This window comes from Taudactylus pleione, unplaced genomic scaffold, assembly GCF_031769625.1.
Source record: "Taudactylus pleione unplaced genomic scaffold, aTauple2 ptg000997l, whole genome shotgun sequence".
Classification (NCBI taxonomy): Eukaryota; Metazoa; Chordata; class Amphibia; order Anura; family Myobatrachidae; genus Taudactylus; species Taudactylus pleione.
This window is the reverse complement of record NW_028285398.1, coordinates 1,283,868-1,309,270: the sequence shown is the minus strand read 5'-3', so window position 1 is coordinate 1,309,270 and position 25,403 is coordinate 1,283,868. Positions and strand designations below refer to the sequence as shown.

Genomic DNA, 25,403 nt, shown 5'->3' with positions numbered 1-25,403 from the left:
AAGGGCAGAAGGGAGCCAGGTATTAGATGGATACAATCTGGTAGAAGAGAGGCGGGTGTATACAGCGGGGTAGAAGGGAGGCGGGTGTATACAGGGGGGTAGAAGGGAGGCGGGTGTATACAGCGGGGTAGAAGGGAGGCGGGTGTATACAGAGGGGAAGAAGGGAGGTGGGTGTATGCAGTTGGGTAGAAGGGAGGCTGGTGTATGCAGAGGGGTAGAAGGGAGGCGGGTGTATGCAGAGGGGTAAGAAGGGAGGCGGGTGTATACAGCGGGGTAGAAGGGAGGCGGGTGTATACAGCGGGGTAGAAGGGAGGCGGGTGTATGCAGAGGGGTAGAAGGGAGGCGGGTGTATGCAGCGGGGTAGAAGGGAGGCGGGTGTATGCAGTTGGGTAGAAGGGAGGCGGGTGTATGCAGAGGGGTAGAAGGGAGGCGGGTGTATGCAGAGGGGTAGAAGGGAGGCGGGTGTATGCAGAGGGGTAGAAGGGAGGCGGGTGCATGCAGAGGGGTAGAAGGGAGGCGGGTGCATACAGCGGGGTAGAATGGAGGCGGGTGTATACAGAGGGGTAGAAGGGAGGCGGGTGTATACAGCGGGGTAGAAGGGAGGCGGGTGTATACAGCGGGGTAGAAGGGAGGCGGGTGTATACAGAGGGGTAGAAGGGAGGCGGGTGTATACAGAGGGGTAGAAGGGAGGCGGGTGTATACAGCGGGGTAGAAGGGAGGCGGGTGTATACAGCGGGGTAGAAGGGAGGCGGGTGTATACAGAGGGGTAGAAGGGAGGTGGGTGTATACAGCGGGGTAGAAGGGAGGCGGGTGCATACAGCGGGGTAGAATGGAGGCGGGTGTATACAGAGGGGTAGAAGGGAGGCGGGTGTATACAGAGGGGTAGAAGGGAGGCGGGTGTATACAGCGGGGTAGAAGGGAGGCGGGTGTATACAGCGGGGTAGAAGGGAGGCGGGTGTATAGAATTGGGAGAGTAACCAATATTTTGTCTTCGTTTAGTCTGTGAAGAAGTTCCCATGCCGACTTTGTGAACGCTCCTTCTGCTCCGCCCCCAGCCTTCGGCGTCACGTGCGGGTCAATCATGAAGGCATTAAGCGGGTGTACCCCTGCCGGTTAGTATGTGTGGGTCTCTTTGGTGTATTCTGTTCTTTCAGATGTATCTGAGCTGTCCACGCATATATAAGCCGCCCTGCGGCTGGGGCTTATAGTCCATCACACCGCACAATAGCAGCCATATCCCACCATGACTGATAGCCAGTCTGTAGAGTTCCATCACTATTGGCCATCTGGGCCGGGTAACTCCACATCCTCTGGTGCTATTGCAGTGTATGGAGGCCGATATGCAGTGATTCAGTATCTGTAGTGACCATCGCCTGACACTAGATGGTGCTCACTGGGCACTTGTATTCCTCGCAATGCTACTGTACATTTTCGGATTGTGACCTCTGTCCTCCTCGCCCAGGTACTGCACCGAGGGAAAACGCACCTTCAGCAGCCGCCTTATTCTGGAGAAACACATCCAAGTCCGACACGGCATCAAAGTCACCGACCAGACGAGGAGTCAGGAGGTCCTGGTCTCACGCAATGGTGGCAAATCACAGGTACCATTACTATACTCTGCGGTGGGCTCAGGCCATCACAGGTACCATTACTATACTCTGCGGTGGGCACAGGCCATCACAGGTACCATTACTATACTCTGCGGTGGGCACAGGCCATCACAGGTACCATTACTATACTCTGCGGTGGGCACAGGCCATCACAGGTACCATTACTATGCTCTGTGGTGGGCTCAGGCACAGGCCATCACAGGTACCATTACTATACTCTGCGGTGGGCACAGACCATCACAGGTACCATTACTATACTCTGCGGTGGGCACAGGCCATCACAGGTACCATTACTATACTCTGCGGTGGGCACAGGCCATCACAGGTACCATTACTATACTCTGCGGTGGGCTCAGGTACAGGCCATCACAGGTACCATTACTATACTCTGCGGAGGGCTCAGGTACAGGCCATCACAGGTACCATTACTATACTCTGCGGTGGGCACAGGCCATCACAGGTACCATTACTGTACTCTGCGGTGGGCACAGACCATCACAGGTACCATTACTATACTCTGCGGTGGGCACAGGCCATCACAGGTACCATTACTATACTCTGCGGTGGGCACAGGCCATCACAGGTACCATTACTATACTCTGCGGTGGGCACAGGCCATCACAGGTACCATTACTATACTCTGCGGTGGGCACAGGCCATCACAGGTACCATTACTGTACTCTGCGGTGGGCACAGGCCATCACAGGTACCATTACTATACTCTGCGGTGGGCTCAGGCCATCACAGGTACCATTACTATGCTCTGCGGTGGGCTCAGGTACCATTACTATACTCTGCGGTGGGCACAGGCCATCACAGGTACCATTACTATACTCTGCGGTGGGCACAGGCCATCACAGGTACCATTACTATACTCTGCGGTGGGCTCAGGTACCATTACTATACTCTGCGGTGGGCTCAGGTACAGGCCATCACAGGTACCATTACTATACTCTGCGGTGGGCTCAGGCCATCACAGGTACCATTACTGTACTCTGCGGAGGGCTCAGGTACCATTACTATACTCTGCGGTGGGCTCAGGTACAGGCCATCACAGGTACCATTACTATACTCTGCGGTGGGCACAGGCCATCACAGGTACCATTACTATACTCTGCGGTGGGCTCAGGCCATCACAGGTACCATTACTATGCTCTGCGGTGGGCACAGGCCATCACAGGTACCATTACTATGCTCTGCGGTGGGCTCAGGCCATCACAGGTACCATTACTATACTCTGCGGTGAGCTCAGGCCATCACAGGTACCATTACTATGCTCTGCGGTGGGCTCAGGTACAGGCCATCACAGGTACCATTACTATACTCTGCGGTGGGCACAGGCCATCACAGGTACCATTACTATACTCTGCGGAGGGCTCAGGTACAGGCCATCACAGGTACCATTACTATACTCTGCGGTGGGCTCAGGTACAGGCCATCACAGGTACCATTACTATACTCTGCGGTGGGCACAGGCCATCACAGGTACCATTACTATACTCTGCGGAGGGCTCAGGTACAGGCCATCACAGGTACCATTACTATACTCTGCGGTGGGCTCAGGTACAGGCCATCACAGGTACCATTACTGTACTCTGCGGTGGGCTCAGGCCATCACAGGTACCATTACTATGCTCTGCGGTGGGTACAGGCCATCACAGGTACCATTACTATACTCTGCGGTGGGCACAGGCCATCACAGGTACCATTACTATACTCTGCGGTGGGCTCAGGTACAGGCCATCACAGGTACCATTACTGTACTCTGCGGTGGGCTCAGGCCATCACAGGTACCATTACTATACTCTGCGGTGGGCTCAGGTACAGGCCATCACAGGTACCATTACTGTACTCTGCGGTGGGCCATCACAGGTACCATTACTATGCTCTGCGGTGGGCTCAGGCCATCACAGGTACCATTACTATGCTCTGCGGTGGGCACAGACCATCACAGGTACCATTACTATACTCTGCGGTGGGCACAGGCCATCACAGGTACCATTACTATACTCTGCGGTGGGCACAGGCCATCACAGGTACCATTACTATACTCTGCGGTGGGTACAGGCCATCACAGGTACCATTACTATACTCTGCGGTGGGCTCAGGCCATCACAGGTACCATTACTATACTCTGCGGTGGGCTCAGGCCATCACAGGTACCATTACTATACTCTGCGGTGGGCTCAGGTACAGGCCATCACAGGTACCATTACTATACTCTGCGGTGGGCACAGGCCATCACAGGTACCATTACTATACTCTGCGGTGGGCTCAGGTACAGGCCATCACAGGTACCATTACTATACTCTGCGGAGGGCTCAGGCCATCACAGGTACCATTACTATGCTCTGCGGTGGGCACAGGCCATCACAGGTACCATTACTATACTCTGCGGTGGGCACAGGCCATCACAGGTACCATTACTATACTCTGCGGTGGGCTCAGGCCATCACAGGTACCATTACTATGCTCTGCGGTGGGCACAGGCCATCACAGGTACCATTACTGTACTCTGCGGTGGGCTCAGGCCATCACAGGTACCATTACTGTGCTCTGCGGTGGGCTCAGGCTCAGGCCATCACAGGTACCATTACTATACTCTGCGGTGGGCTCAGGCTCAGGCCATCACAGGTACCATTACTATGCTCTGCGGTGGGCTCAGGCCATCACAGGTACCATTACTGTACTCTGCGGTGGGCTCAGGCCATCACAGGTACCATTACTATGCTCTGCGGTGGGCACAGGCCATCACAGGTACCATTACTATACTCTGCGGTGGGCTCAGGTACAGGCCATCACAGGTACCATTACTATACTCTGCGGAGGGCTCAGGTACAGGCCATCACAGGTACCATTACTGTACTCTGCGGTGGGCTCAGGTACAGGCCATCACAGGTACCATTACTATACTCTGCGGTGGGCTCAGGTACAGGCCATCACAGATACCATTACTGTACTCTGCGGTGGGCTCAGGTACAGGCCATCACAGGTACCATTACTATACTCTGCGGAGGGCTCAGGTACAGGCCATCACAGGTACCATTACTGTACTCTGCGGTGGGCACAGGCCATCACAGGTACCATTACTATGCTCTGTGGAGGGCTCAGGTACAGGCCATCACAGGTACCAATACTGTACTCTGCGGTGGGCACAGGCCATCACAGGTACCATTACTATGCTCTGTGGAGGGCTCAGGTACAGGCCATCACAGGTACCATTACTATACTCTGCGGAGGGCTCAGGCCATCACAGGTACCATTACTATACTCTGCGGTGGGCACAGGCCATCACAGGTACCATTACTATGCTCTGCGGTGGGCACAGGCCATCACAGGTACCATTACTATACTCTGCGGTGGGCTCAGGCCATCACAGGTACCATTACTATACTCTGCGGTGGGCCATCACAGGTACCATTACTATGCTCTGCGGTGGGCACAGGCACAGGCCATGAGCCCTACACTCACTTGGTTTATGATACAGAGACTTATGTAGAACCATTGGGCCCTTACAGTACAGGCTAGGGAGGAAAAGGGTAAATGATCGGGGTGACTACTAATTATACCCAGCAGGACACTGGGTGTCAGGGAATGTAGGAACCTAATTACACCGTGCCAAACGGTCAGCTCTTCCTTTGTGTACGCTTAGCCGGGGAGCCATTAGTGTGTAGCTTATCTCTATGTACTGGATGGTAATATTCCTTTGTGTTTAGTGTATGTCAGGGTGAGAGAAGCCACTTCTGAGTAATGCTGTGCTCATGACGGGAGACTAAAGGTGCCCATACACGGTGCCATATAGCAGCCGATCCCATACACGGTGCCATATAGCAGCCGATCCCAACACGGTGCAATATAGCAGCCGATCCGATGGATTTGTACGATATCGCTGCTGTATTGTACTGTGTATGGCCATGATATCGGATAGTGCGTGCACCCGTGGGGTTGTACATCCCACCCCCAGATCTTACTGCAGGTTCATTTGATCAGAGGATGCGATGTGCGATCCCATGCAGCGTTATGCGGGTGGGGGATGGGGGTGCTGGTATATCGGGCGGGCGGCCACCCGTTCGCACCGTGTGTGGGAACCGACCGATATGTCAGCCGTCTGATCCCCCGTCGCGTCGCAAGGTGCATATCGCACCATGTATGGTCACCTTAAGGGCCGTTTGTGTTCTGCAGTTTGCCCGTATAGAGTCCTGGCACTGTGTCTTGTGCCCGGCCTGCCAGGATCACTCCCTTACATCCCATAACAGTGCAGACCCTTCCCCATCATTCTCAGTCCACTGATCGCACCTCTTTCTGGCACCCCTGATTGACTGTATGTTGTACTACAAGTACCAGAATGCATTGATAGCTCATGCGTATTATAGCATGCTGGCAGTGGTAGAACTACAAGTGCCAGCAATGCATATAGGTGCAAGTGTTGCCCCCATTATAAACACCTAAAATCATCTTTCTTTTTTTATCGGACATGGGAGCTTATTCAGCACAGGCGCGATGGTGGATGGCGCCGGCCAGCTGAATAAGCCTCAGCTTATGCTGGCCGGCTTGCAAGGCCAGGAACCTGCGTCCGTGGATGCAGCCCCTGGCCTTGCCACTCCCGGATAACCATGTCCGACACGCACCCGTTTCCAGTAACGCCGGCCGCCACCAACCTAGCACTGCCCTGATAATGCCTCTGCTTGCCAATCAGGCATAGCAGGGGCTGCGTGCGATGACGCAGGACCTGTTCTGCACATCCGCTGATTCTCCATAAATGTGAATCAGCCCCATAATGCAGTGGTTAGACGGTAAGCCTTAGGGGAATAAGAAATAGCCCCATAATGCAGTGGTTAGAGGGTAAGCCGTGGGGGAATAAGAAATAGCCCCATAATGCAGTGGTTAGAGGGTAAGCCGTGGGGGAATAAGAAATAGCCCCATAATGCAGTGGTTAGAGGGTAAGCCATGGGGGAATAAGAAATAGCCCCATAATGCAGTGGTTAGAGGGTAAGCCGTGGGGGAATAAGAAATAGCCCCATAATGCAGTGGTTAGAGGGTAAGCCGTGGGGGAATAAGAAATAGCCCCATAATGCAGTGGTTAGAGGGTAAGCCGTGGGGGAATAAGAAATAGCCCCATAATGCAGTGGTTAGAGGGTAAGCCGTGGGGGAATAAGAAATAGCCCCATAATGCAGTGGTTAGAGGGTAAGCCGTGGGGGAATAAGAAATAGCCCCATAATGCAGTGGTTAGAGGGTAAGCCGTGGGGGAATAAGAAATAGCCCCATAATGCAGTGGTTAGAGGGTAAGCCGTGGGGGAATAAGAAATAGCCCCATAATGCAGTGGTTAGAGGGTAAGCCGTGGGGGATTAAGAAATAGCCCCATAATGCAGTGGTTAGAGGGTAAGCCGTGGGGGATTAAGAAATAGCCCCATAATGCAGTGGTTAGAGGGTAAGCCGTAGGGGATTAAGAAATAGCCCCATAATGCAGTGGTTAGAGGGTAAGCCGTGGGGGAATAAGAAATAGCCCCATAATGCAGTGGTTAGAGGGTAAGCCGTGGGGGAATAAGAAATAGCCCCATAATGCAGTGGTTAGAGGGTAAGCCGTGGGGGAATAAGAAATAGCCCCATAATGCAGTGGTTAGAGGGTAAGCCGTGGGGGAATAAGAAATAGCCCCATAATGCAGTGGTTAGAGGGTAAGCCGTGGGGGAATAAGAAATAGCCCCATAATGCAGTGGTTAGAGGGTAAGCCGTGGGGGAATAAGAAATAGCCCCATAATGCAGTGGTTAGAGGGTAAGCCGTGGGGGAATAAGAAATAGCCCATAATGCAGTGGTTAGAGGGTAAGCCTTAGGGGAATAAGAAATAGCCCATAATGCAGTGGTTAGAGGGTAAGCTGTGGGGGAATAAGAAATAGCCCCATAATGCAGTAGTTAGAGGGTAAGCCGTGGGGGAATAAGAAATAGCCCCATAATGCAGTGGTTAGAGGGTAAGCCGTGGGGGAATAAGAAATAGCCCCATAATGCAGTGGTTAGAGGGTAAGCCGTGGGGGAATAAGAAATAGCCCCATAATGCAGTGGTTAGAGGGTAAGCCGTGGGGGAATAAGAAATAGCCCCATAATGCAGTGGTTAGAGGGTAAGCTGTGGGGGAATAAGAAATAGCCCCATAATGCAGTGGTTAGAGGGTAAGCTGTGGGGGAATAAGAAATAGCCCCATAATGCAGTGGTTAGAGGGTAAGCCGTGGGGGAATAAGAAATAGCCCATAATGCAGTGGTTAGAGGGTAAGCTGTGGGGGAATAAGAAATAGCCCATAATGCAGTGGTTAGAGGGTAAGCTGTGGGGGAATAAGAAATAGCCCCATAATGCAGTGGTTAGAGGGTAAGCCGTGGGGGAATAAGAAATAGCCCATAATGCAGTGGTTAGAGGGTAAGCCGTGGGGGAATAAGAAATAGCCCCATAATGCAGTGGTTAGAGGGTAAGCCGTGGGGGAATAAGAAATAGCCCATAATGCAGTGGTTAGAGGGTAAGCCGTGGGGGAATAAATAGCCCCATGGGAAGCACAAAATGTATGACGCTTTGGGGGAACCCAGACGGACAGGTCGCTGCTCCTGGTACTGCTCAGCTAAGTTCTGTGAGCCCCAGGCTGATCTGCACCCCCTGAGCTCAGTCAGACTCCGGGGGGTGCTATGGGAAGACCCTCCGGCAGCTGCCAGTGTGAGTCACTGGGGTGGCTACTGCTGCTCCATCATCAAAGGGCTGGACTCGGAGCAGCACGCAGCCCCACTGTGCTAGCTCCCGGGCACACACTGTGCCCGGGAGCTAGCACTTCCAGAGGCCATGCGTCACACTGAGCCCTGCAGTCTGTGCCTCAGCTCTCCCCAGGCTGCAGGATGAGATGGAGAATACATTTAGTACACACTTATCCCTGTGTCCGGCACTCAGTACCGTGCTTCCATATGCAGCAGCAGCACAGGCCAGGTATCCCCTTACCCGGAGCTGCAGTGTAACAGAGCGCTAATCACAGAGGATCTGAGACTTTATCCTGATGCCACAGGAGCCACTTTTAGTAAAAAGACGCTTACTGTCAGCTTCTCAGATCCATGCCTGCGTCTAAAGACACAGCATTGGATCCACATGGCGACCATGGGGATTGACCCTAGGGTTGCTGAGGATGCACACTACACCAGAGAATCTGCGTCCAGGGCCCCCAATAACACAGGTGACACCCCTCCGCTACGCCTGCAGCCTGTCTGTCTGTGACTGGAGCTGCTGTGACTTCGGTGTATGCGCAAATAAAACCATTGGTCACTTGCTACCAAATTGGGACTATTGTCTGAATCAGGCCCAAAACTAACTTCTCTCGTTCTGGGACCCCCCCTCGGCTATGCACCCCTGACAGTGAGGTAAGAGAGACCAGCTTGGTATTCCCTCAGCCATCCTGTTGGGGTCTTCCATACAAGCTGGCATGGCCTGTGGCCCAGATAGACACATTTTCCCAAGAGGTGAACAAGTGAAATCATTGCTGCGTAATCCTTGCGGGACTGACCCATTCACCCAACTCCATCTCGTTGGCACTAGAGCCCTGAGGTGCGCCAGGCTCCGAGTGCTCCTCTCGGCAGGACGGCGAGGTGGCGGAGGATTCTGATTGGGGCGGCATGTCGTTACAGGCCACGCACCAGGCACTAACTATTCAGGGCACAAATGTCTCTGACAAGTTATTGTGCAAGCGTAACGCAAAACCACAACTCGCACCCTTCCCTCAGCTGGCAGAATTTCCGCAGACCGTGCTGTAAGGTTACAGGCACTCTCTCTTCATCCCAGTGAGGATATGGTTAAATGGAAGTGTCCTCCCAAGCTAGATGTGCCTATTGTGTTATCGTCTAGGAACCACCATCATTTCATTCCCAATGCCGCTTCTCTATGGGATGGCACAAAGCAGCTCTCTTATGCAGATGCTGGGGCCTCCCTCACCCATTTTACCTCTGTTTTGGCTTTGGCATGGTGGTAACGGGGTGGTGGGAACAGCTGTATGAGACCATGATGGCGCACACCCGTGAGGCATCCGACTATGGGAGATTGCAGGTCCTATTGTCAGTCTCACAGATTGGGGCCTGGGATAGAGGACTCTGGAGTCTCTGCCTTTCTCAGGAAGCGTCTTATTCAGCCCAGAGCTGGTCACCATTACTATTACTGGATAAAGGGTGCCCTTTTATACATTTGCTCCAGGAACTATGTGCTCTAGGTTTTGCCCCCTTAGGACTGTCCCTGCCCGGGAGCAGGACAAGCAGAATTGGGCGGCTAAGCCTTTTACACTTGGGTGATGGGCACCCGGGCAGGTTCTCCTACGGTGGGAGCCTGTCTGATACTCTTTTATTCTACTTCAGGGTCCATAGGGGGTCCACAGGGTTGACCTTGGGGTTATAGCTGGAACAGGATCCATGGGCACCACACAGTTAAGCTTTTAGCTCCCAGGATGCACTTGGGTCCTCCTCTATACCCCGCCCCCGAGCCACAGGCACCTCAGTGTAAGCTGGTGCCCGGCCGGAGTCGGTCACCGCGCAGGGGGGCTGCAGGAGCAGCCCCCAGAAGCTTTTTATTTTAAGTTAAATTTTATTTATTTTTAATCTATTTTTACTACAGACGGCAGCGAAGGGCTGTCTGTACAGACGCCCACGCTGCCGCTCTGATCCCCGACTGGCGCCGCGACGCCAGTACTGATCTGGGGATCGCGGCGGGAGGGCAGAGTCCGTACTAGCCGGACTCTGTCTACCTCCCAGGACTGCTGCCGGAGTCGCCGGGGATTCAGGTAAGCCGCGCGTCGCTGGCTAGCGGCGGCGCGCGGAATGCCTTAAATGCAGTCCTTTAGCCTCCGGTCCGGGGGACAGACCGGAGGCTGCTGGCAGTGGCGGCGGGCCCCCCCATAACCCGTGGGACCACTAGACCACCAGGGATAACCGGCAAGCGGGAAGCCAGCATCCCTGGGGTTAATGGCCAGCCAGGGGAGGAAGCCTTCCCTGTCAGCGGCTCCTCCCCTCAGCTCAGCGCGCCTTTCAGCACGCAGTCTGGCGTCGTTGAGCTGCAGATTCCTCGGCCACTCCTCCTCTGAGGTCTCCAGCGGCCATTTTCCCAGTGGCAGCGCAGATCTCAGGGAGCACGCGGACCGGTCCCCCTGTGTACCTCTCCCCTGATTAAGGACAGCGTACACAGCACTATAGCCCTCCCAGACACTGAATCTGGGCAGGTTGATTGTAGTGTAAAGGTGCAGTGAGTATATCTTCCTGCATGGTATGTGACTTTTGCTAGTGCTGCCTGTCTGTGCTTATTTTCCGCTTACTGTCAGCTTATACCTATCCCTTTACTTCTCCTGCAAGCCCTGCAGGTGTGTGGGGGAGGGGCGTTTCTACTGACCTCACTTATATAGATCACGTATTTGTGAGGTCCGTCACATACAGTTGTGTGCTACTCAGTGCCATATTGTGGGCTGTTGTTCAGCACACCGGTGAGTGCGTTTTACTTCTACCCTGGTGCCAGATATATAATATATTCTGTCATGTCAGACGAGGAGGGTGAGCGCTCAGTGGCTCCGGTGTTGGCCTCCTGCGGACGCTGTTCTGCAGGAGTAGATAGGGAGGATTTGTCACAGGATGGCCTGTGTAGTCGATGCCAGGTGGCTCCTGGCCCATCCAGACCTTCTCTGGCGCAGGAACCACCGTGGGCGATGCTTTCTCAAGTGCTGGTGTCTATTGCGGACCGTCTGTCGGTCCCGACTGCTCTCCCTACTAGGGCGGTGCCCCAGCCGACCATCCCCCATTCCCCGGGTGTCCCGCAGTTATTGCGGAGTCCTCCTGGGTCTCAATCAGTTGGTCCCTATGCGGGGTTGCCTATGTATATACAGGCTTCCCCTGTGCCGCAGCAGCCTGTGGTACCTTTTCAGGCCCCTATGGCGACGCCTCCACCATGGGTGGATGTGCTCTCCAACTCCGTGCAAAATTTGGCGGCCGCTTCCTCGGCTTTTCAGTCAATGTTGCAGACTGACATGCCTTCTAGGATTTCTAAACGCCCACTCATGACACGGGCTGCTCAGGTATCGGACTCAGAGGGTTCCTCAGATGATGGGGAGGTCCCTGATGACACTGACTCGGACGCCTCGGTCCAGGAAATGGATACCAAGTCGTCCATTAATGTGCGAGCACTAGTTAGGGCGGTGCAAGCTATTCTTCTTATAGAGGATGAGGCACCGGTTCCTAGGTCGAAGTTTCCTAGTTTCAAAAAAACTAAGGTGGCTTCTGCGGTGTTTCCCCTGTCGGATCAGTTGACGGATCATATGGCGGTAGCTTGGCAGGCGCCCAGTAAGAGATTCCTTCCTCAGAAGCGGTTGGCTTCTAATTACCCCTTCCCTGAGGCACATTGTAAAAAATGGGAAACTCCACCGGCGGTGGATTCCCATGTCACCCGTTTAACTCGGGGCGCCACCTTACCATTACCGTCGATATCCTCGCTGAAGGATCCCACGGACAGGAAAGTTGAGACTTGCTTAAAGTCTATTTACTCCCTCTCCGGGGCGGTGGCCCGACCGTCCATGGCCATTTCCTGGGTGGCCAAGGCCATTGAGGGGTGGGCCAATGCATTGGTAGATACCTTCCCGGACGACGCTCCGGATGTCCAGCGGGCGTTGTTGGGACAAATGAGGGACGCCGCTTCTTACATTGGAGAAGCTTCTTTAGATGCTAGTCTGCTGACCTTGCGGGTATCGGCTGCAGCGGTGTCTGCCCGCCGATCCTTATGGTTGCGGTCCTGGAGAGCGGACTCTGATTCAAAGAAAGGTCTGGAGGCCTTACCTTTCAATGGGGAATTACTATTTGGTCCGGACTTGGACAAAATAGTGGACACCCTGGCTAAATCCAAGTCGGCCTTCCTCCCTTCGGCGGCACTGCCTGCTAAGGTTCGGAGTTCGGCTTTTCGTTCCTTTCGGGTTCAGGGTAAGGCGAAAGGTCAGTCCTTCCCGAGACAGTCTGCGAGTAAGACGGCCTCTAAACCCAAGAAGCAAGCCTGGAGTGCTCGGCGCCCTTCTTCCAAGCAGGAAGATAAACCTACGGCCTGATGGGACGGGCCTCCCTCTGGGGGACCTCAGAGTGGGAGGCCGACTTCTTCTATTTGCCCAGTGCTGGCACAATACCACCACGGATGCCTGGGTTCGAGAAGTGGTCTCCCAGGGGTACGCCCTGTCTTTTCGGCACAGACCACCCCACCAGTTTTTCTGCACAAGTCCTTCTCAGAACAAGACCAAGGCGTTACAGGTTCAGGAGGCTATAGAGTCCTTGCTGAAAGCAGGGGTCATTGTTCCCGTTCCTCTATCACAACGAGGGACGGGGTATTATTCGTCTCTGTTTCTGGTGCAGAAACCCAATGGTTCTCATCGCCCTATCCTCAACTTGAAGTGTCTGAACAGATTCCTCAGAGTTCCCAAGTTCAGGATGGAAACGTTACGTTCCATCATTCTGGCGATGGAACCGGGGGATTACATGGTGTCCCTGGACATCCAGGACGCCTACCTCCATGTTCCGATAGCATCTTCACACCAGCGGTATCTGAGGTTCGCTATCCTTCAACACCACTATCAGTTCCGGGCGCTACCCTTTGGTCTCTCCACGGCACCGAGGGTGTTCACGAAGATTATGGCGGTCATGGCCGCACATCTTCGGAACCAGAATGTACGGCTGCTGCCGTACCTGGACGACCTCCTGTTGCTGGCGAGCTCCCCGGAGGTACTGCTTCAACATCTCCACCTGACGATCGCTTGCCTGCAAGCACACGGGTGGTTGATAAATTGGAAAAAGTCCTCTCTGATTCCATCACAGCGGATGGTTCATTTGGGAGCCCTGCTGGATTCGCGTCAGCAAAGGATCTTCCTGACTCCGGAGAAGGTCGCCTCTCTACAGCTGCGGATACGCAGTTGCCTGAGCCGTTGCCGCCTGTTGGTCCATTCGGCTATGAGAGTTCTGGGGTCCATGGTGTCGACATTCGACATGGTGGAATTTGCCCAGTTCCATTCCCGGCCCCTGCAGGGGCTGATTCTATCGGAATGGAACGGGTTACCTCACCGGATCCGCTCTCAGGTGCTGGTGTTGTCTCCGGACGTTCGGCTATCTTTGGCTTGGTGGCTTCAGACAGCTCATCTGGTCGAGGGGCGCCCATTTTGGATCCCGGACTGGGTCCTGCTCACGACGGATGCCAGTCTCCGGGGTTGGGGGGCAGTGACCGGCTCTTTGTCGCTTCAGGGTCGTTGGTCAGCGGAAGAAGCACTTCTCCCCATCAACATCCTGGAACTGCGGGCAGTATACAAGGCCCTGCAGTCGTCCGGCCCCGCTCTTCACGGAAGGGCGGTACAGGTGCAGTCCGACAACGCCACCACGGTGGCGTATATCAATCACCAAGGCGGAACTCGCAGTCAGGCAGCGATGTCGGAGGTGTCTTGTATCCTGTCTTGGGCGGAGGGTCACATTCCAGCGATCTCGGCGGTCTTCATCCCCGGAGTCCTCAATTGGGAGGCGGACTTCCTCAGCCGTCACGACGTGCATCCCGGGGAATGGTCGCTTCACCCAGAGGTGTTTCAGCTACTCGTGGACAGGTGGGGACTGCCGGAGCTGGACTTGATGGCCTTCCGTCACAATCACAAGTTGCCCGTTTACGGGTCAAGGACAAGAGACGCAGGTGCAAGTCTGGTGGACGCGCTGTCGGTGACATGGACGTTTCACCTGGCGTATCTGTTTCCTCCGATATCCCTGCTTCCTCGGGTTCTGCTGAAATTCAAGCAGGACGGCGGCATGCTCGTGCTGGTAGCTCCGGCGTGGCCCAGACGTCCTTGGTACTCCGATCTGAGGAGCCTCTCCATCGACGCTCCGTACCTTCTTCCTCAACGTCGGGACCTGTTGTCTCAGGGGCCCTGCCTTTACCCGGATCTGGGTCGGCTGTCTTTGACGGCGTGGCTCTTGAGACAGCCGTCTTGAGGTCTCGGGGCTTCTCCAGTTCGGTTATTGGTACGATGCTCAGGGCACGCAAGCCTGCTTCAGCACGGATTTATCACAGAGTGTGGCACACTTACTTTCAGTGGTGTGAGTCCAGACTTTATGATCCTCAGGTGTTCCGAGTTTCTAGGATCTTGGAATTTCTTCAGTCAGGATTGGATCTCGGCTTACGCCTTGCATCTCTGAAGGTTCATGTGTCCGCCTTGTCCGTGTGGTTTCAACGGCGGATTGCAATACTACCAGACGTTCACACCTTTTTCCAAGGTGTTCTCAGGATCCAGCCTCCCTTTGTGCCTCCTGTGGCTCCTTGGGACTTGGCGGTGGTGCTACGGGTCCTGCAGGGTCCTCCGTTTGAGCCTCTTGAGGCGGTGGAGCTCAAGTGGCTGACATTTAAGACGGTTTTTCTCCTGGCAATTGCTTCGGCCAGGAGGGTGTCTGAATTGGGGGCGCTTTCCTGTCGCCCTCCTTTCCTGATTTTTCACCAGGACAGAGCGGTGCTCCGCACTCGTCCTGAGTTTTTGCCCAAAGTGGTCTCGAAGTTCCATATTAATCTGGAACTTGTTGTGCCAGCTTTTCAGTCCCCTGATCTTTCAGCTGGTGAGACTTCCTTAGATGTGGTCCGGGCACTTAGAATTTATGTAGACCGGACGGCTTCGGTTAGGAAGTCTGATTCCTTGTTTATCCTCTTTGGTTTTCACAAGAGGGGTTGGCCTGCCAACAAACAAACGTTAGCCCGTTGGCTTCGTTCCGTTATTTGTGAGGCTTATGCACAGGAGGGCTTACCTGTGCCAGCCTCTGTTAAGGCTCATTCCACTCGTTCTGTGGGTCCCTCTTGGGCTGCTAGACGTGGCGCTTCTGCTGTTCAGCTGTGTAGGGCGGCCACTTGGTCTTCAATTCAAACGTTTTTGAGGTTCTATGCGTTTGACACCTTTGCCTCTCAGGATGCATCCTTTGGGCGCCGGGTACTCCTTTTAGCACAGGAGCGTCCCCGCCCTTAGTTGTACTGCTTTGGGACATCCCCAAGGTCAACCCTGTGGACCCCCTATGGACCCTGAAGTAGAAAACAAGAGATATGGTAAGAACTTACCTTTGTTATCTCTGTTTCTACGAAGTCCATAGGGTCCACAGGGCGCCCGCCCTGACGCACCTGGCTTCAAATGGGCTGTGTGGCTGGTCACCGGTTTTCCGTCTCCTATTGCTGTGAGTATGGTTTCTTGTGTGTTCCAGTCTTCCTTCTCTCTGTTCCATATTCTCCTCCGGCCTAGGCTGCTTACCAACTGAGGTGCCTGTGGCTCGGGGGCGGGGTATAGAGGAGGACCCAAGTGCATCCTGGGAGCTAAAAGCTTAACTGTGTGGTGCCCATGGATCCTGTTCCAGCTATAACCCCAAGGTCAACCCTGTGGACCCTATGGACTTCGTAGAAACAGAGATAACAAAGGTAAGTTCTTACCATATCTCTTGTTTTTCCAATCCTTTGACAGTCATTTAGGGTTTGTTAAGTGCTGCTCCTTAATCTTAGGGTCAGTTTGCTTTAGTGAACATCAGTATACAGGAGATGGTGGGGCAGATGTATGAAGCTGTGGAAAGTGATAAATGACCAACCAATCCGCTCCCACCTCTCATTTTTCAAACACAGCCTGTAACATGACAGTTGGGAGCTGATTGGTTGGTGGTTTATCACTCTGCACTTTATCACTTTCCAGAGCTTCATACATCTGCCCCGATGATCTATAATACGAGGAGGTAATTAAGGACAGAACTAGCCTGCATGCAGTGCACTGTATTATAAGTGGGGCTAGAATCCGTATCTCTCTCTCGGACCTCGCAGCCCACTGGCCCCTCATCTGTACTGCAGACTAGAACATGAGACTATAGACGAGGGCTGGAAGGATTGCATAACCCTGCGTTTCGTCCTCCAGGCGCTATTCGGTTCCCATCTGCAGGTGACAGGAAGGCAGCAATACGTCCCATTATGTCCTAGTCTCAGCAAGTCAGCCGGATCAGCCTCAGACCATCATAAAAGGCAGAGTCAGTCGTCCTGAGCCAGACTCGTATGAAGCGCTGTGACGCAGATTTCCACTTGTAGCAGCCGATAAATCATATCATTAACGTTCTCTGCATTAGTGATCTATGGAGAGGTTATAACTGTTCTCAGAACGATTATAGGTCAGGTGCACTGACTGCACATGTGATCTCCGTCAGATGTGAGCAATACTCCTATCCCGTACATGTGGCGGCTACACCCAGCCACGCCCCCACCAGCCTGAGCGGAGTCCGTGTAATTAGCTGCAATACATAGTGTAAAACCTGCTTAGTCCAACGAGTTCGGAGTCTTTGGTGGATCGGTAGTATGTACATGTGACCACCATGCTTTGCATGTTGTGCTGACCTGCATGATAGACTCAGAATGTATTCACTCCTCCCACAGGCCTCATCCAAAAAACGCAAACTTTCATCTGACGAATCCGGCAGCGACGAGCCGCGGAAAACCAAGCCGGCCCTTCAGAAACCCAAGCGCACCTTCCAATGCCGGGCATGCGGGTACAAGACGGGCAGCCTGACTGACTTCCGGCAACACATCCCCCAGCACTGCACCGGCGAGAGCTCCCACCAGTGCAGAGAGTGCGGCGTTTGCTTCACGTCCCAGGGCTCTCTGAATCGCCACCGCTTCATGACGCACAAAATGAAGGGCACGGCGGAGGAAGAGCCGGAGCCAGCCCAAAAGAGCGAAGAGACCTCAGATGGCAAACTGTCCTGCCAAGTGTGCAACAAGAGCTTCGACAGCCAGCTCAATCTCAACACCCACTTCCGCACGCACGGCATGGCCTTTATCAAGCAACGGCAGAGCGGGGGCACAGACAACTGAGAGAGAGACTCCATTGCCAGCCTGGTAACCAAACCCCTCAAGTGCCTTACTGTTGTGACAGCATCATCTCTGCCAATCATGTACGAAGTGTCAGATCTTAGCTCTCGGACAGTGTGAGGGAATGGCGTCTTTGCTGCCCCAGCTGATGCCCTTCAGGACCGCATTACGAGATGGAGAACGTTTGTTACGTCATTGTGGTTTCTGGCGGAGGGTGCGGGCGGCATGAGGAGGGTATTGCGGGCGTGCAGAGATAACCACTGACCCCAGCTCCATGGGGAAACATTTCTAAGGACTATGTAAAGTACTTTTATTATAAATATATATATATTTTTTTTCTGCATAGAATTTCTAGACAATTAGTTCACTTGGTGGTCTATCTGCTTATTTACTATGGGGGGGCGACAGTGTAACTATAATGTATATGCTGTAGGATGCGTTTCCGCTATGTTCTCTGTGAGAGCCTGCAGGAAGCCATTTTGTGTTCCTTTGTCCTTTCCCCAGCAGGGGACGTATCTTTCACTCACAGACTTTCCCATCACAGCCTGACCAGTCAGAGCCATTCCAATGCTTGGGCTGAGTCTGGGTGACTCGAGGAGCCCTATACTGGCTGTGACCATCTGGATCCTGAACGCCATGCCAGTAACACCTGCTGCTGTCATAGAGGTACAAATATGATCTAATCATGTGTTATTGTACAGTGCGGGTGGGTAATAGGTCTCCTGGATGCTGGGTTCTCAGCGGCTTCCTTCCTCCATGTGCCCGGGCACACTAGCGGTCACTGCCTGTCTGCGCCATGATAGAGAGCCGCTGGGAAGACAGTCGCCAGGGTGGTAGAGAGAGCGCTGCTAATTTCCTCCAAGGTTATATAGGACTATAACCTACAGACCCTGCATGACACACTGACACTGTACATTTATATCCTTATGTCATTCTCTGCTGGGAGACAGGTATACCCACGCACAGGCGTCTCCACCGCGTCTTCTTCCACGTTGTAAATATCGCGTGTTTTTCTGTCATCTCTATGGATTTGATTGTAAATGTGGTTTGGAGTTTTGATTTTACTACATCAATTTTTTTATATGAAGCTGAACCAATCACAAGTGTACAAAAAAATAAATGCAGATTTCCATGCGGGATTGTTGTATCATGTATTGTGTTCACACGGACTGTATTACTACATCTGCTGCTATTAGATCACTGTGTGCCTGTAGTATATACACTGTACACACGGACTGTATTACTACATCTGCTGCTGTTATATCACTGTGTGCCTGTAGTATATACGCTGTACACACGGACTGTATTACTACATCTGCTGCTATTAGATCACTGTGTGCCTGTAGTATATACACTGTACACACGGACTGTATTACTACATCTGCTGCTATTATATCACTGTGTATCTGTAGTATATACACTGTACACACGGACTGTATTACTACATCTGCTGCTATTATATCACTGTGTATCTGTAGTATATACACTGGGCACACGGACTGTATTACTACATCTGCTGCTATTATATCACTGTGTGCCTGTAGTATATACACTGTACACACGGACTGTATTACTACATCTGCTGCTGTTATATCACTGTGTGCCTGTAGTATATACACTGTACACTGGGCACACGGACTGTATTACTACATCTGCTGCTATTATATCACTGTGTGCCTGTAGTATATACACTGTACACACGGACTGTATTACTACATCTGCTGCTATTATATCACTGTGTGCCTGTAGTATATACACTGTACACACGGTATATATTACTACATCTGCTGCTATTATATCACTGTGTGTCTGTAGTATATACACTGTACACACGGTATATATTACTACATCTGCTGCTGTTATATCACTGTGTGCCTGTAGTATATACACTGGGCACACGGACTGTATTACTACATCTGCTGCTATTATAGCACTGTGTGCCTGTAGTATATACACTGTACACACGGACTGTATTACTACATCTGCTGCTATTATATCACTGTGTATCTGTAGTATATACACTGGGCACACGGACTGTATTACTACATCTGCTGCTATTATATCACTGTGTGCCTGTAGTATATACACTGTACACACGGACTGTATTACTACATCTGCTGCTGTTATATCACTGTGTGCCTGTAGTATATACACTGTACACTGTACACACGGACTGTATTACTACATCTGCTGCTATTATATCACTGTGTGCCTGTAGTATATACACTGTACACTGGGCACACGGACTGTATTACTACATCTGCTGCTATTATATCACTGTGTGCCTGTAGTATATACACTGTACACACGGACTGTATTACTACATCTGCTGCTATTATATCACTGTGTGTCTGTAGTATATACACTGTTCACTGTACACACGGACTGTATTACTACATCTGCTGCTATTATATCACTGTGTGTCTGTAGTGTATACACTGTACACACGGACTGTATTACTACATCTGCTGCTATTATATCACTGTGTGCCTGTAGTATATACGCTGTACATACGGACTGTATTACTACATCTGCTGCTATTATATCACTGTGTGCCTGTAGTATATACGCTGTACACACGGACTGTATTACTACATCTGCTGCTATTATATCACTGTGTGCCTGTAGTATATACACTGTACACACGGACTGTATTACTACATCTGCTGCTGTTATATCACTGTGTGCCTGTAGTATATGCACTGTACACACGGACTGTATTACTACATCTGCTGCTATTATATCACTGTGTGCCTGTAGTATATACACTGTACACTGGGCACACGGACTGTATTACTACATCTGCTGCTATTATATCACTGTGTGCCTGTAGTATATACACTGTACACACGGACTGTACTACTACATCTGCTGCTATTATATCACTGTGTGTCTGTAGTATATACACTGTACACTGTACACACGGACTGTATTACTACATCTGCTGCTATTATATCACTGTGTGTCTGTAGTGTATACACTGTACACACGGACTGTATTACTACATCTGCTGCTATTATATCACTGTGTGCCTGTAGTATATACGCTGTACACACGGACTGTATTACTACATCTGCTGCTATTATATCACTGTGTGCCTGTAGTATATACACTGTACACACGGACTGTATTACTACATCTGCTGCTGTTATATCACTGTGTGCCTGTAGTATATACACTGTACACACGGTATATATTACTACATCTGCTGCTATTATATCACTGTGTGCCTGTAGTATATACACTGTACACACGGACTGTATTACTACATCTGCTGCTATTATATCACTGTGTATCTGTAGTATATACACTGTACACTGGGCACACGGACTGTATTACTACATCTGCTGCTATTATATCACTGTGTGTCTGTAGTATATACACTGTACACTGGGCACACGGACTGTATTACTACATCTGCTGCTATTATATCACTGTGTGCCTGTAGTATATACACTGTACACACGGACTGTATTACTACATCTGCTGCTATTATATCACTGTGTGCCTGTAGTATATACACTGTACACACGGACTGTATTACTACATCTGCTGCTGTTAAATCACTGTGTGCCTGTAGTATATACGCTGTACACACGGACTGTATTACTACATCTGCTGCTGTTATATCACTGTGTGCCTGTAGTATATACACTGTACACTGGGCACACGGACGGTATTACTACATCTGCTGCTATTATATCACTGTGTGCCTGTAGTATATACACTGTACACTGGGCACACGGACTGTATTACTACATCTGCTGCTATTATATCACTGTGTGCCTGTAGTATATACACTGTACACACGGACTGTATTACTACATCTGCTGCTGTTAAATCACTGTGTGCCTGTAGTATATACACTGTACACTGGGCACACGGACTGTATTACTACATCTGCTGCTATTATATCACTGTGTGCCTGTAGTATATACACTGTACACACGGACTGTACTACTACATCTGCTGCTATTATATCACTGTGTGCCTGTAGTATATACACTGTACACACGGACTGTATTACTACATCTGCTGCTGTTATATCACTGTGTGCCTGTAGTATATACACTGTACACACGGACTGTATTACTACATCTGCTGCTGTTAAATCACTGTGTGCCTGTAGTATATACACTGTACACTGGGCACACGGACTGTATTACTACATCTGCTGCTATTATATCACTGTGTGCCTGTAGTATATACACTGTACACACGGACTGTATTACTACATCTGCTGCTGTTAAATCACTGTGTGCCTGTAGTATATACACTGTACACTGGGCACACGGACTGTATTACTACATCTGCTGCTATTATATCACTGTGTGCCTGTAGTATATACACTGTACACACGGACTGTATTACTACATCTGCTGCTATTATATCACTGTGTGCCTGTAGTATATACACTGTACACTGGGCACACGGACTGTATTACTACATCTGCTGCTATTATATCACTGTGTGCCTGTAGTATATACACTGTACACACGGACTGTATTACTACATCTGCTGCTATTATATCACTGTGTGCCTGTAGTATATACGCTGTACACACGGACTGTATTACTACATCTGCTGCTATTATATCACTGTGTGCCTGTAGTATATACACTGGGCACACGGACGGTATTACTACATCTGCTGCTATTATATCACTGTGTGTCTGTAGTATATACACTGTACACTGGGCACACGGACGGTATTACTACATCTGCTGCTATTATATCACTGTGTGTCTGTAGTATATACACTGTACACTGGGCACACGGACTGTATTACTACATCTGCTGCTATTATATCACTGTGTGCCTGTAGTATATACACTGTACACACGGACTGTATTACTACATCTGCTGCTGTTAAATCACTGTGTGCCTGTAGTATATACACTGTACACTGGGCACACGGACTGTATTACTACATCTGCTGCTATTATATCACTGTGTGCCTGTAGTATATACACTGGGCACACGGACGGTATTACTACATCTGCTGCTATTATATCACTGTGTGTCTGTAGTATATACACTGTACACTGGGCACACGGACGGTATTACTACATCTGCTGCTATTATATCACTGTGTGTCTGTAGTATATACACTGTACACTGGGCACACGGACTGTATTACTACATCTGCTGTTATTATATCACTGTGTGCCTGTAGTATATACACTGGGCACACGGACTGTATTACTACATCTGCTGCTATTATATCACTGTGTGCCTGTAGTATATACACTGTACACTGGGCACACGGACTGTATTACTACATCTGCTGCTATTATATCTTTGTGTGCCTGTAGTATATACACTGGGCACACGGACTGTATTACTACATCTGCTGCTATTATATCACTGTGTGCCTGTAGTATATACACTGTACACACGGACTGTATTACTACATCTGCTGCTGTTATATCACTGTGTGTATATACACTGGGCACACGGACTGTATTACTACATCTGCTGCTATTATATCACTGTGTGCCTGTAGTATATACACTGTACACTGGGCACACGGACGGTATTACTACATCTGCTGCTATTATATCACTGTGTGCCTGTAGTATATACGCTGTATACTGGGCACAGGGACTGTATTACTACATCTGCTGCTATTATATCACTGTGTGCCTGTAGTATATACACTGTACACTGGGCACACGGACGGTATTACTACATCTGCTGCTGTTATGTCACTGTGTGCCTGTAGTATATACGCTGTATACTGGGCACAGGGACTGTATTACTACATCTACTGCTATTAGATCACTGTGTGCCTGTAGTATATACACTGTACACTGGGCACACGGACGGTATTACTACATCTGCTGCTGTTATGTCACTGTGTGCCTGTAGTATATACACTGTACACACGGACTGTATTACTACATCTGCTGCTATTATATCACTGTGTGCCTGTAGTCTATACACTGGGCACACGGACTGTATTACTACATCTGCTGCTATTATATCACTGTGTGCCTGTAGTCTATACACTGTACACACGGACTGTATTACTACATCTGCTGCTATTATATCACTGTGTGCCTGTAGTCTATACACTGTACACTGGGCACAGGGACTGTATTACTACATCTGCTGCTATTAGATCACTGTGTACCTGTAGTATATACACTGTACACACGGACTGTATTACTACATCTGCTGCTATTATATCACTGTGTGCCTGTAGTATATACACTGTAGACACGGACTGTATTACTACATCTGCTGCTGTTATATCACTGTGTGCCTGTAGTATATACACTGTACACACGGACTGTATTACTACATCTGCTGCTGTTATATCACTGTGTGCCTGTAGTATATACACTGTACACTGGGCACACGGACTGTATTACTACATCTGCTGCTATTATATCACTGTGTGCCTGTAGTATATACACTGTGCACATGGTATATATTACTACATCTGCTGCTATTAGATCACTGTGTGCCTGTAGTCTATACACTGTACACACGGACTGTATTACTACATCTGCTGCTATTATATCACTGTGTGCCTGTAGTATATACACTGTACACACGGACTGTATTACTACATCTGCTGCTATTATATCACTGTGTGCCTGTAGTCTATACACTGTACACTGGGCACACGGACTGTATTACTACATCTGCTGCTATTATATCACTGTGTGCCTGTAGTCTATACACTGTACACTGGGCACACGGACTGTATTACTACATCTGCTGCTATTATATCACTGTGTGTCTGTAGTATATACACTGTACACACGGACTGTATTACTACATCTGCTGCTATTATATCACTGTGTGCCTGTAGTCTATACACTGTACACATGGACTGTATTACTACATCTGCTGCTATTAGATCACTGTCTGCCTGTAGTATATACACTGTGCACAGGGACTATATTACTACATCTGCTATTATATCACTGTGTGCCTGTAGTATATACACTGTACACATGGACTATATTACTACATCTGCTGCTGTTATATCACTGTGTGCCTGTAGTATATACACTGTACACTGGGCACACGGACTGTATTACTACATCTGCTGCTATTATATCACTGTGTGCCTGTAGTATATACACTGTGCACATGGTATATATTACTACATCTGCTGCTATTATATCACTGTGTGCCTGTAGTCTATACACTGTACACACGGACTGTATTACTACATCTGCTGCTATTATATCACTGTGTGCCTGTAGTATATACACTGTACACACGGACTGTATTACTACATCTGCTGCTATTATATCACTGTGTGCCTGTAGTCTATACACTGTACACTGGGCACACGGACTGTATTACTACATCTGCTGCTATTATATCACTGTGTGCCTGTAGTCTATACACTGGGCACACGGACTGTATTACTACATCTGCTGCTATTATATCACTGTGTGCCTGTAGTATATACACTGTACACACGGACTGTATTACTACATCTGCTGCTATTATATCACTGTGTGCCTGTAGTCTATACACTGTACACATGGTCTGTATTACTACATCTGCTGCTATTAGATCACTGTCTGCCTGTAGTATATACACTGTGCACAGGGACTATATTACTACATCTGCTATTATATCACTGTGTGCCTGTAGTATATACACTGTACACATGGACTATATTACTACATCTGCTGCTGTTATATCACTGTGTGCCTGTAGTATATACACTGTAGACACGGACTGTATTACTACATCTGCTGCTGTTATATCACTGTGTGCCTGTAGTCTATACACTGTACACACGGACTGTATTACTACATCTGCTGCTATTAGATCACTGTCTGCCTGTAGTATATACACTGTGCACAGGGACTATATTACTACATCTGCTGCTGTTATATCACTGTGTGCCTGTAGTATATACACTGTACACTGACTGCTCCGTGCTAACAGCCAT

The 25,403-nt window shown here is 50.2% G+C and overlaps 1 protein-coding gene across 2 annotated transcripts in view; it reads left to right on the top strand.

The window, feature by feature from the left end:
- The window catches only part of ZNF687 (zinc finger protein 687), a 50,245-nt gene extending 31,636 nt beyond the window's left edge, over positions 1–18,609 (top strand). For both annotated transcript variants that reach the window (XM_088461007.1, XM_088461008.1), the window contains exons 7-9: positions 1,000–1,112; positions 1,463–1,601; positions 17,043–18,609. In XM_088461007.1, coding sequence (XP_088317133.1) covers positions 1,000–1,112; positions 1,463–1,601; positions 17,043–17,480 — 690 coding nt within the window. In that variant the 3' untranslated portion in view covers positions 17,481–18,609. The remainder of the gene's footprint in view (positions 1–999; positions 1,113–1,462; positions 1,602–17,042) is intronic.
- Positions 18,610–25,403: the final 6,794 nt, after the last annotated feature.